The 13,546-nt window shown below is 43.5% G+C and overlaps 1 protein-coding gene across 13 annotated transcripts in view; it reads left to right on the top strand.

The window, feature by feature from the left end:
• CLCN3 (chloride voltage-gated channel 3) overlaps positions 1-13,546 on the top strand; it is a 44,368-nt gene that overhangs the window by 18,941 nt on the left and 11,881 nt on the right. For 7 of the 13 annotated variants that reach the window (XM_083631123.1, XM_083631114.1, XM_083631119.1 and 4 more), the window contains 8 exons: positions 2,033-2,193; positions 2,791-2,890; positions 4,765-4,952; positions 5,711-5,833; positions 6,606-6,812; positions 9,590-9,670; positions 10,689-11,234; positions 12,933-13,119. In XM_083631123.1, coding sequence (XP_083487249.1) covers positions 2,033-2,193; positions 2,791-2,890; positions 4,765-4,952; positions 5,711-5,833; positions 6,606-6,812; positions 9,590-9,670; positions 10,689-11,234; positions 12,933-13,119 — 1,593 coding nt within the window. The remainder of the gene's footprint in view (positions 1-2,032; positions 2,194-2,790; positions 2,891-4,764; positions 4,953-5,710; positions 5,834-6,605; positions 6,813-9,589; positions 9,671-10,688; positions 11,235-12,932; positions 13,120-13,546) is intronic. The other 6 variants (XM_083631120.1, XM_083631124.1, XM_083631122.1 and 3 more) reach the window with 1 other exon arrangement.

Raw genomic sequence — 13,546 nt, 5'->3', positions numbered from 1 at the left:
AATATTTCACCGAAGAAGAGACTTGCCTCAGAGTGAGAACATTAGATCAGAGTAACTGAGATGCGTGGCAGGAAAAGATTGGTTCCTGTGCAATAGCTGGGCCATATTTAATGCAGTACTGTTGAGACACTGCAACAGATGTCTAAATCTGTTTATAGATCTCATTTGTTCAAAGAAAGCACTGCTTGTTACAGGGTTACAATTCTGCCATTTGCAGCCTGATCATAATGATTAGTGTTTTTAGTCTACATGAATATGTTTTTCTGAAAATTTGTACACCCATTCTGTTTATTTAAAGCATATATTTGAGGTGTTTACAGCCATTTCTTTTGACCTTGTGATATCATTTACAGATTGGTTACAGCTGTCAGTCAGGGTTGAGGTGAACTCTGAAATGGGGCTTCAGAGACCAAATTTTAGGCACCACAAATCCACAGTGATACCTCTAGTTACAAACTTAATTAGTTCTGGAGGTCCGTTCTTAACCTGAAATTGTTCTTAGCTAGAGGAATGCTTTCGCTAATGGGGCCTCTTGCTGCCGCTGCGCTGCGGACACACGATTTCCATTCTCATCCTGGGGCAAAGTTCTCAACTCCAGGTAACTCTTCCAGGTTAGTGGAGTTTGTAACCTGAAGCATTTGTAACTCGAGGTATCACTGTATTTGGGATCAGACACCTGACTCTCCAGAGTTATTGCTGATGTGAAATGAATAAGTAATTTGCCTCCAGTTCCTGCCACAGTGTTCACACCAACCCTCACTACCACAACACACTTTATAGAAGGGTATGGGTCAAGCATGTGTGGCAGTGGCCAGGGAGATGGGAACTATATTTCCCATTATTTCCAGCATACTAAGAGGCTAGCAAACATGCACTTTAAGTGTTTGAAGCTCAATCCTTGTTGCAGTATTCCTGGAAGTTCTCCTTGTTGTCTCCTCAGTAAGTTGTGGAGGTGTTCTGTTAAGTGAGTGGGGACTCGGCATCACAGTCTGCTTGAGAATGAATCTGGAGTTCAGGTTTTTCCAGACAACCATGCAGAAAATAGACCCATTTAATCTAGATGATATCTAGTTGCTGAACATTGAAACTATGGTGATGTGGCTGAGGCAGAGCTTGTCTCATGTTAGATTCATACTGTGGGTTAATTTGGCATGGCAAATCTTTACAACAGTAGAAATTAGTAATATGAACACAGACATGTGTTTTCCTGATTCCTCCCTATTCTGACTACCAGGGCTCTTCTTCATTCCTGCCCCATGCTTCCAGAAGACATGGAAGGAACTATAATGGGCAGTATTTGGTAAAGCTTGTATAGTGACCCAACACTAGTAGCAACTACATTCTTCTTGTAAGTGTAGGAGGGAGAAAGAATAAGTGCAGGAAGTTAGCTTTGAGGTATTTTCCCAGGTGTGAGAACATAGCAGGGGTTTGTGCCTTGCATGCTTTCTTCTACCAAAAAGAAGCTTAACTGGGAATTGGGTGTGTGTATGGGCTCCTAGAGGCATACATTCACCACAGATGACATGGTAAATGCTTTCTTACCTGCATTGCTGCCAAATATAGGGACATTGGGGAGGCATTTGGAGTGGAGATGTGCACAGATGGAGCTGTTGTAGAAACCCATTTTCTGTAGCAGTGAAAAAAGGCAGTTCATGCACTGTAGATACAGATATCATATTTAACAGTTGAAGGGCCTAGGCCTTTTTATGTTTTTATATTGTCAACTGCCCTGTGATCTTTGGATGAAGGGCAGTATAGAAATTTAAGAAATAGTAATAGTAGTAGTTGTAGTAGAGTAAGCCTTATATAGACAGTTGAAAGAGGTATGTTGTAGATGCTCTTGATACAGCCATTGAATCGTGGATGAGCCCACAGGATTTTTCCTGATGAGCAGTGTGCTGTATCATCTCAGATCCAGACTATGATATAATAAGAATTTTATTTGATTTAAGTTAGAATGTCGGCAGCCATAAGTTAAATAGATAGTTATCTTCTTGTACAGAAACTAAAATAAATAATTCTCTTTCCACAGCAGGAACTCATTATACAATGACAAATGGAGGAAGCATTAACAGTACTACACATTTACTGGACCTCTTGGATGAGCCCATACCTGGGGTTGGAACATACGATGACTTCCACACCATTGATTGGGTGCGAGAGAAGTGCAAGGACAGAGAAAGACACAGACGGGTAAAAACTCTAGGGCACTGCTTTTTAAAAAACAACAACAACAATGTTGCTTTTACATACTGTTTGATCAGGTTAATGGTTATTTATATAAATGTATAGGAGAGGTGTCATCTGTAGTGTGTTGGTGCAAATTGGATTTTGAGTCACAGTAGTAACTGACACTGGAATGATTCATTGCTGGATCATTTTTTAAAAAATTCTATTCTCTTCTGAGCATAAGAAGTAGGAACCCTTGCCTCCCTCTATATCCAGCTGTTGCTGGGGGCGGGGGACAACACAGTAGGAACAGTGGGGGGGGAATGAACAGGAAAGGTGGAATTCTGCTTAGGGAGTGAATGGCCTCAGCCTTGGAGCAAAAGGTCTAAGGATATCATTGGTAGCCAAAGGGTTTGACTTCTCCAACATCTGACAGCTGGTGACAGATTGACAACTTGAAAAAGCATTTTATAATTGGCATTAGAACATGACAAGGTTCAGGATCCTGTCCCACGCAATTCAGAACTGGGCCATAGCTCAGCAGCAGAACACAAACTTGTCGTATAATTTGTTAATCGAATAAAGATTTGTAATATACCAGGTAATATTTTGTTTCTACAGATCAATAGCAAGAAGAAAGAATCGGCCTGGGAGATGACAAAGAGTTTGTATGATGCATGGTCAGGATGGCTAGTTGTGACACTAACTGGATTAGCATCAGGTAGGGACAACTTGAAGGAGCTGTCTAGTTTTTGTAGAACCCCTGGTGAAATTTGTGATATTTACAGTACAATCATATATGTATGTATACTCAGACATAAGTCTGCATTTAGTTCAGCGGGGGCTAACTTGCAGACAGTGGGTACAGGAGTGCAACCCTCACCTCTGATCACTTATAATATTGGCAATCTACAGTATGTGAGGCAACAATAAAGGTGAAAGCTATGATCAGTGCAGTAAGGCGTGCAGTAAATCATGGATATGTCACTCTTCTACCCCAAGACTCCAGACCATTTTGTGTCTCTTCTCACTTCACCTAGATTAATGATTTTGACCTGCATCCTGTATTCTTTTTCTTACTTCTGCCGAATGTCCATTGACTTCCTGAGTGCAACATCAAATATTGGAGTATTCTAGAGTATGAAACATTTGAAGATCTTGGTGTTCTTTGGTTGCCCTGCCAAGTTAAATATTAGCATACATGCAGGAAACAAGGAAATTTTCCTTCCTTGTACAAAACAAGTCAAGCTGGTTATAAAGTTTTATTTTTTTAGAACTAAAAGACTGAGTAAAGAATGTTTTATTAAAGGTTTTGAGAATCATCCTCTTTAGATTATGGCCTGGTCCTTATGCAACACTCCCAATCCAACAAAATATGGATTGTTGGAGTATGAGCAAGCAATGAGCTTGAGTCCCCCCACCTCCCATCCTTTCCCTTTCCATATGTTGAGCTTCAGAGGAGATGTCCTGGTTTCTTAAACCACAGTTTTCTGTGATATCAAAATGGGGAAACTACTTTTAAGTGCTGCTTACAAAGCAGTTGTAAAACTCTGCAGGGCTCCAAACCACTCAGATTTCTTTAGGAAACTGCAGCTAATCCAAATGCAGCACCTAAACTGGTGACTGGGAGTAGCCGCCATGACCATATAACACTGGTCCTAAAGGATCTTCACTGGCTCCCAGTACGTTTCCGAGCACAATTCAAAGTGTTGGTGCTGACCTTTAAAGCCCTAAGCGTCCTCTGCCTAGTATACCCAAAGGAATGTCCACCCCCATCTCTCAGTCCAGCTACTGAGGTCCTCCTCCGAGGGTCTTCTGCTGGTTCCCTCACTGTGAGAAGTGAAGTTACACGGAACCAGGCAGAGGGCCTTCTCAGTAGTGGTGCCCACCCTGTGGAACGCTCTCCAATCAGATGTCAAGGAAATAAACAACTATCTGACTTTTATAAGACCATGGCTGTCAACTTTTCCCTTTTCTTGCAAGGAATCCTATTCAGAATAAGGGAATTTCCCTTAAAAATCGGGAAACATTGACAGCTATGTATAAGACAACTGAAGGCAGCCCTGTTTAGAGAAGTTTTTAAGGATTGATGTTTTTATTATGTTTTTAGATATGTTGTAAGCTGCCCAGAGTGGCTGGGGAAACTCAGCCAGATGGGTGGGGTATAAATAACATTCTTATTATTTATTATTATTAAAGAAGAAATGTGATTAATATCCAACTCCCTAGACACTGTTAAGCATTTCAAGATGAGCTCCTGAGGGCTGTGCATGCCTATCTTGTCAAGATTAGGTTATCAGTGACTTCACCCTACAGATTTAATCTTGAAAAGTATGAAGAAAAAATATCCCCAAGTCAGTACTGTAAAACTCTATGGGACATTTCAAAATTAATGACACCATTTATGTTATGTTGGCGTTCCGGGTGAAGTGATTGATTTTGTTAACATTAATCTTCTACATTTTGAAGAAGAGTAATCTCAGCTAGGCCTGTTTTTGAACACATTGAGTTTTTATTACATCCTGCGTGAATTGATGGTGATTTTGTCTACTTATGGGCTCTGAAAATGCTATGTCATCTCTCTTACTGAAATAGGTGCATTGGCTGGATTGATAGATATTGCTGCAGACTGGATGACTGATTTAAAGGAAGGCATTTGTCTTAGTGCCCTGTGGTTTAACCATGAACAGTGTTGCTGGGCCTCAAATGAAACAACATTTGAAGAGCGAGACAAATGTCCTCTATGGAAAACATGGGCAGAACTAATAATTGGTCAAGCAGAGGCAAGTATAGCTCTTCAACTTTCCTTCACTGCCTTTCTTCACTGACTTAACCTGTTTGTGAATGCCTACAGATGGCATTTTATCCAAAAACAGAAATGGTAATGATTTAACATATAATGAAAGATTAAGGAGCATCCTATGTTCAGAGAACATTTCAGTGCCTTGTGCACATGCTGATGGGTATGGAGAGTGGGAGTGGGGGATTTTTTTTGGCATTTTTCAGAAATTCAGCAGCCCGAAACATGTATGCATGAGAATATTTCAATGAAATTACAAATTTGACTTATTGAAAGCTGTAGGTGCAGAAACTCCTGACAGTATGAAAATATCCTAAATGTCTGGCTGCCATTTAACTGCTGTTGGTGCTGTTTTTTTGCGCAATCTGTTATATGTGTTTGAAAAAGACCTTGAGCTTCAGAGTGAGCCCATAATGCAGGGGGAGGGAACCTATGACAACTTCCACCAGGACCAGCCAGCCAGGACCACGAATGATGAGAGCTGCAGTCCAGCAAGTTTGGGGTGGGGCGGGGCACAGGTTATCTACCTCTGCTTTAATCACTTGGCATTATGGGAGAAGAGTGCTGACATGTAGGCTTGTACTGTAGCCAATGACCACCTCACCCTATCCTGTTTGCTGTACAGTAGTTGCTTCGCTTAAAAAGAAAAGACATTTTGTGTCAAAACTCGCTGCAAATTAAGTTACTATGTGGTAGCTAACTCAAATTTGTTAACTGTTTGTTCTGTTTGCTTTCTTTCAGGGCCCAGGCTCCTACATTATGAACTACATCATGTATATTTTCTGGGCCTTGAGCTTTGCTTTCCTAGCCGTTTCTTTGGTGAAGGTGTTTGCACCTTATGCATGTGGCTCTGGGATTCCAGAGGTAGGCTTTCCACTACAATTATCCTTAAAAGTGTTTAAGGAAAGCTGGTAAAGAGAGGAATGCTGTCACATAGAACTTATTACATGTTTATAAATAATAATGTACAAAATAAAGTATTGGGACTCGGATTGTGGTTCAGGACTTAATTTGTGTATTTAAGGCTGCAGTTCTATGACCCCTGGGAAGGGGTGTCAAAGGCCATAAGACACATTGGAGTTCCTTTTTGGATGCTGGAGATAGATCTGAAACAGAGTGGAAGAAATACGACGATCACTTATGACAGCTTATATTTTGCCTATGCCACCCATAACATTTATATTAGGTTATATAGCTGATACAGGTGATTGAAATCTTAAACATCATAGCGCAAAGTGAAATAGCCAAAACGGGGGCGGGGGGTGGTGGAAATAAATCTAGGACTAGATATAGAAAAGAAGTTAATAGAGCTGTGGAAATAAATTTTATTTGGTCAAACTTGCACACTTAATTATATTTTGAGTGAATAAATTCCATGCAGAAAGTTTAATATAATATAAGCATCTGAATAATTACCAGTGTATTTGTGGTAGTTGTGCAGGATCACAGACTAATATATTTCAGTCTTTTAAAAGACTTTTTAAAAAAATGGATTTGAGAATTTAGAGTGGTTATTTTTGTTTCAACAGCTGTGTAATTTAAGTTTTGAACAAGTTATGTTTTCTGAGATGTGTGTTCAAAATTTTCATGAAAAGCGTAAATTATTATTTTAATGTCTATTTCTTTTCTATTCTAGATCAAAACTATATTGAGTGGCTTCATCATTAGAGGATACCTGGGCAAGTGGACCTTGATGATAAAAACAATCACTTTAGTCTTGGCTGTAGCCTCAGGTTTGAGTTTAGGAAAAGAGGGTCCTCTAGTACATGTTGCCTGTTGCTGTGGAAATATCTTTTCCTACCTCTTTCCGAAGTATAGCACAAATGAAGCAAAAAAAAGGGAGGTGTGTCTTTCTTATAAAATTATACATTTATAATAATTCATTCTTATGAAAAGGAAGTAGTGAATAAACATGTTTATTAATCCGATTGCAGTTAAATAATTGCGGCTAAAATAATTGCTGTTTTTCTTAATTGAATAAAGTAGTAAGCTACAGAGAATAAATGAGGTTAATTCTAGAAATACTGATGTTTTGAAATTGTTCAGGGTCTTACCTCATGTATAATTTTGCACTGCTCTCATATTTGTAATAAATTGGCAGTATGAACCCCAGGGCCCAGTGCTGTCTGCTGTTCTGCAGTGGCAAGAGCATAGGATTGGGCCCCAATGGCTGCCTCATCCCAATGGTGTGATCTGGTTCTAAGGAAAGGACTGCATGTGGCACAAGGGGCTTTCATTGATGCGAAGAGGGTTCAGCAACCTATGGAATGTGTACCGTATTTTTCGCACCATAGGACGCACTTTTTCCCTCCTAAAAAGCAAGTGAAAATGTGTGTGCGTCCTATGGAGCGAATGCAGGCTTTCACTGAAGCCTGGAAAGTGAGAGGGGTCGGTGCGCACCGACCCTTCTCGCTCTCAAGGCTTCAGAAAGCTATCCGCTAGCCGTGGGAGACCCAGCTCTCCCACGGCTAGCGGGGCGCTGCATTAATCCCGAAGCTTGGGGCGTGCGGAGCTCAGCGCGCCCCAAGCTTCTGGGTGCCGGCAAGGTCTCCGCTAGCCGTCTAGACCTTGCCGGCACCCAGAAGCTTGGGGCGCGCTGAGCTCCGCAGCCCCAAGCTTCGGGATTAGCGCTCCGCTAGCCGTGTCTAGGCTGCGGATAGCAGCCTGCTTCCCGGAGCGTCGGGCGCCCTGGAAGCAGAGCGCCCGGCGCTTCGGGAACACATCCGCAGCCTAGGCAACCCTGCGGGAGGTCCCGCAGGGATGTCTAGGCTGCGGATAGCAGCCTGCTTCCCGGAGTGTCGGGCGCTCTGCTTTCAGGGCGCCCGGCGCTTCGGGAACACATGCGCAACCTAGGCAGCCCTGCGGGAGGTCCCGCAGGGATGTCTAGGCTGCGGATAGCAGCCTGCTTCCCGGAGCGTCGGGCGCCCTGAAAGCAGAGCGCCCGGCGCTTCGGGAACACATCCGCAGGGTGGGGAGCCCTGCAGGAGTTCCCCGCAAGGCTCCCCAAGCTGCGGATAGTAGCCTGCCGCCCGGGGGGCGGGGCGCCCTGAATCAGAGCGCCCCTCGTGCCGGGCAGACATCCGCAGGGTGGGGAACCCTGCAGGAGTTCCCCGCAAGGCTCCCCAAGCTGCGAATGGCAGCCTGCCGCCCGGTGGGCGGGGCGCCCTGAATCAGAGCGCCCCTCGCGCCGGGCTGACATCCGCAGGGTGGGGAGCCCTGCAGGAGTTCCCCGCAAGGCTCCCCAAGCTGCGGATAGCAGCCTGCCGCCCGGCGGGCAGGGCGCCCTGAATCAGAGCGCCCCTCGCGCCGGGCAGACATCGGCAGGGTGGGGAGCCCTGCAGGAGTTCCCCGCAAGGCTCCCCAAGCTGCGGATAGCAGCCTGCCGCCCGGCGGGCGGGGCGCCCTGAATCAGAGCGCCCCTCGCGCCGGGCAGACATCCGCAGGGTGGGGAGCCCTGCAGGAGTTCCCCGCAAGGCTCCCCAAGCTGCGGATAGCAGCCTGCTGCCCGGCGGGCGGGGCGCCCTGAATCAGAGCGCCCCGCGCGCCAGGCAGACATCCGCAGAGTGTGGAGCCCTGCAGGAGTTCCCCGCAAGGCTCCCCAAGCTGCGGATAGCAGCCTGCCGCCCGGCGGGGCGGGGCGCCCTGAATCAGAGCGCCCCGCGCGCCAGGCAGACATCCGCAGAGTGTGGAGCCCTGCAGGAGTTCCCCGCAAGGCTCCCCAAGCTGCGGATTGCAGCCTGCCGCCCGGCGGGCGGGGCGCCCTGAATCAGAGCGCCCCGCGCGCCAGGCAGACATCCGCAGAGTGTGGAGCCCTGCAGGAGTTCCCCGCAAGGCTCCCCAAGCTGCGGATTGCAGCCTGCCGCCCGGCGGGCGGGGCGCCCTGAATCAGAGCGCCCCGCGCGCCAGGCAGACGTCAGCCAGCCCCACAAGCTCGGGGGACAGCAGGGAGGCGCAGCGCCACTATCCCGCTGTTCCTCGACCTGGTTCGGTTTCCCTGACCTGCTTTTGGGGGGGGAAATAAAGGGAAAATTTTTTTCCTTTATTTCCCCCCCAAAAAACTAGGTGCGCCCTATGGTCCGGTGCGTCCAATCGTGCGAAAAATACGGTATATGGCCCTGTGCCTTCAGTGCTGCTGGTATAAATTTCCTCTTGCAAAGGTGTGCAGCAAGCGGCCTTAAATAGACCACCCCCCCGCAAAAAAACCTGGAACACAATTTGACAACTATGCCACATTTTTTGGCACATATATATCGTAACTGTGTGAGTGCATAAGATCAGGCTCTCGGATTCCAGTGCCACAGTCTTCCCTTCCTCGGGAGCACATTCTTAAAAACACATTTGGTCAGATAATAGAGCTCTTCCTAAATTATATTCTCTGAATTCTAGAATTGGTCTTGGGGAAAGTGGCTTTCGAACACATGGCCAGTTGTGACTAGCTTAGAGAAAGCAAAATCCCCAATCTTAAGAAGAAGCCACATGATCCCAGTCAGTTATGAAAGATGGTTTTTGCTGCTATGGTGTTTATATATGCCCAGTGTTTGTGGATAAGTCATAACAGTGAACTATTTACATTTGAGATTTTATTTCAAACAATCTAAAGCTATGTAATCCTTTTTACAGGTATTATCAGCTGCTTCAGCAGCTGGCGTATCAGTAGCCTTTGGTGCCCCCATTGGTGGAGTCCTTTTCAGCCTAGAAGAAGTATGTATAAAAATCTCTGAAAAAAATGTGTATTCTGTTATTACTGTAATCTTACATGACCCACTCAAACTCAGGCTCTCTACGTACATAACAATGCAGGTCTAAGCTTAGCACAGTTTCACTCAATGTATACTCATTGCAGGGCTATTTGGTGGTAAATAGAGATAAATTTAACTTTGTAGTACAACTCTTGCAAATAAGATGACCAGAAGTTACTACTAGCCAACAAAAGATACTGTTAGATTCACTGCCTAAACCTGATGTTAGCCATTTATGGCATTTCCACAAAAAGAAAGAATAACCTTTCTGATTTATAAAATTTCCTTTGCCTAGTCACCTGAGCCAAATTCTACTTGTCAAAGAGTACTAGGCAAGTAGCTATTTATTGCTGTTATTCCTAAACAGCTAGAAGCTCCTCAGAAATTCTCTGCATGTAATGTTTCCATTTTTCCTATCTTCGCTGAAGCTCTACTCATTGCTGGCAGTGCTTGGTGTGAACTTAATAGCGCATTCCAGATACGTCGAAGTGGTGCAGACATGCATGGGTTGACAGAATCCAGCTCATGATGTAGCAGTTATGTGGTTTTTCATGCACCTTAGCTTGCAATATCTTTACTGTGACACCACTAAGCTGTTTTCTGTAACTTTGGTAATTTGGGCTGCTTTGTGGACAGTTCTTGGGCTTGCCATACAGTTAAGCAATAGTGAAACTGCTTCAGGTCAGGCTTATCCTGTATCTGCCATATTTGTCTGCAGAAATTGGTGCAGAATCTGTGCACGACTAACCCATTATCCTGACTGCCAAAACATTGCTCTAGTTTAAAATATTTTAATGTCAGTCATTTCTCTCAATGCTTGAAGTGATGTCTGTATTATTACAAAGCACAAAGTAGCATTCAGCATTAGCTGCTGATGTTGATAATACACAGTTTCCCTTACCTGTTATAAGCTTAGTGAAATGAGCAGATTTGCACAATAGATCCATTTGTATTATTTATTCTCTTTTTGTCTCTTGTAGGTCAGTTATTATTTTCCACTGAAAACTTTGTGGAGATCTTTTTTTGCTGCTTTGGTGGCTGCATTTGTGTTGAGATCAATCAATCCTTTTGGTAACAGTCGCCTAGTTCTTTTCTATGTTGAATACCATACTCCATGGTACCTGTTTGAACTGTTGCCATTCATTCTTCTGGGGGTATTTGGTGGGCTGTGGGGAGCATTTTTCATCCGTGCAAACATCGCTTGGTGCCGTCGACGCAAATCAACAAAATTTGGAAAATACCCAGTTCTGGAGGTCATTATTGTAGCAGCAATAACCGCTGTCATTGCTTTTCCAAATCCATACACCAGAGTCAACACCAGTGAGCTTATTAAAGAACTCTTCACAGACTGTGGCCCCTTGGAATCTTCCTCCCTTTGTGATTACAGAAATGACATGAATGTCAGTAAAATAGTAGATGATATTCCTGATCGTCCAGCAGGCACAGGAGTGTATTCAGCTATATGGCAGCTGTGTTTAGCCCTTATATTTAAGATTATAATGACAGTCTTCACCTTCGGTATCAAGGTAAGATATAACAAGCAATATTTCTCTGGCCCTTGCCCTTTTTGTTTTCATGTTCAAATCTTGAGCTCTCTCTTTCTTACACTCCAATCCTATACACACCTGACAGTTAGTCCCCACTGAACTCAATAGGATTTACTTCTGAGTAGACAAGCATAGGATTGTGCTGTTAATATATATATAGTTAGATACAAATTAGAAGGAAAGAGCACTATATAAATAAAGTTTCATTAAAGGTTGGGTTTCTATTGCATTCCCCCCTATTCTTAGCTGGTACATTATTGAGAAAGCCTATCTTAATGTATTGCATGTGCCTTTTAGTAAGATAGGCAGCAAAGTTTAATTTAGTATGAAGGACAAATGATATCTTGTTCAGTGAGGAATACAAACATGTTGAAATTTGAAATTGGAGATTCCAAATAAGGAGGACAAACACTGATGTGTTCTCTTGCACAATTGTGTGGGATGGAAAGGCCTATTTTCAGAAGCTAAGTTCTTTATTGCTTATAAATGTTGAACTCCAGCAAGAATGGTTGTTGATGTTCAGAAGACATTGCACATATCTTCCATGTTTGCATTAGTTCGTTCATTGGCTAATAAGATTAAAACTAAATACAGTATATTCCAGGTTTTGGAAGGCCTAGTTAGATGCATGGACAAGCATTGCGCTAAAGTTAAATTACAGTATGCTATAGGGTTCATGTACTATTTTGGATTGTAGGCTGCATCATCTAGAAGGAAACCAGATTTAGATGTGTGTGCTGGTTTCTAGGAACTTGAAGAAATAACAAGCAGTGCAGACTTGATGTAATGTTAGATATGACTTTAAGAATATTTCGAAATCATGGGGGGTTTTTTGTCTTTGAAACAATTGGCTATTTAGTAGAAAGATTGTTGCCAGCTGTGGCAGCCTCTGTGGGAAAGTATGCTTCAGTAATGCACTGGCTCTGATATACTGCAGTGAAAAGAGGAACTGGGGCAGGAGGTGAGGAGGAGGTTAACATACTGGAGCACTGACTGCTCCCATGTTGGGGATGGGAAGAGAATCTGTGTAATTAAGGAAGTGGATTTTGACAGCTTTTCCCACCAAGAGCTAACGATGATGCTACAGTCTACTAAAGGTGTCTGCATGGCTACAGAGAGCTGTATTGTATCTATTGGGTTGTGCTTCCGGAAAATGGCATTCCAAATGTACTGCCCTTGGATCAGCTGCACCTCATGTTGTATCTACCCTGAAGCCTCAACAGTTTAGTGATTATTCCCAGACATCAGTAGAGCCTTAGTTAGCTTAGAATTCTGGGTGGGAAGATGGAGGCTTTCACACTTCTTCAGTAAACTTCCCATCCCATCATAATAATGTTTTAATGTTGTATTTTAATCTTGTTTTTAAATTGTATTCATTCAACTTGTTTTTATTATTGCTTGTTAGCCGCCCTTGGCTGGGGAGGGCGGGGTATAAATAAATTTTATTATTATTATTATTATTATTATGGAGGAAAGAGGCAGCCGAATCCAAACTTTGTGGGGGCTTCTGGCTCTGGAATCTTTCACACAACCCGGTGGTCTATGTACTGTAACAGTGATTGGGAACCTGTTGCTGTCCAGATCTGATAAGCAACAGGTTCCCTATTCCTGTGCTTAAAAGGCGGAAACATTTCCTTTACAAGGTCACAGTCTTCCTTGGTTTTCTCTTTCTCTTAGGTGCCATCAGGCTTGTTCATACCTAGTATGGCCATTGGCGCAATAGCTGGGAGAATCGTGGGAATCGCTGTGGAGCAACTTGCATATTATCACCATGACTGGTTTATCTTCAAGGAGTGGTGTGAAGTTGGAGCAGACTGTATAACCCCTGGCCTCTATGCTATGGTTGGTGCTGCTGCATGCTTAGGTAACTAAATCAGAACACAGTAAATGAAAGGGATTAGTCCCTTTTTCGACTGCTTAAATAGGCAAGTTATAAAGGGATAAAGCAGAACAAATGGACATGCCCAGGGTTTGAAGAGCATGTTGCTTTGAACTGGAAACATGTACAGTACTGAAAAGATACAGTAATTAAAACCACAATGACTATGTTTCCATAAGCCCATCTTATGGGCATGCAATGCTGTATTTAATCACAACTTTTAAAAAACCAGCTCTCATCTCTAAAAGTTTGAATGTGAATTGGAATTAGTATTGATTAAAAGTATGGTAATCCTTGGAATACTTATTCACAAACATCCTTGGGCTGTTTCCCAGCCCTGACTTTGATATATGAACATAGATTCAGCCATTTATGCATTGGGAATCATGATGTGGAAAATAGTAAAACCCCT

This window comes from Podarcis filfolensis (genome assembly GCF_964270895.1).
Source record: "Podarcis filfolensis genome assembly, chromosome: 9".
NCBI classification, from domain to species: Eukaryota; Metazoa; Chordata; class Lepidosauria; order Squamata; family Lacertidae; genus Podarcis; species Podarcis filfolensis.
The sequence above is the reverse complement of the archived record's forward strand: the minus strand, read 5'-3'. Positions and strand labels throughout refer to the sequence as shown.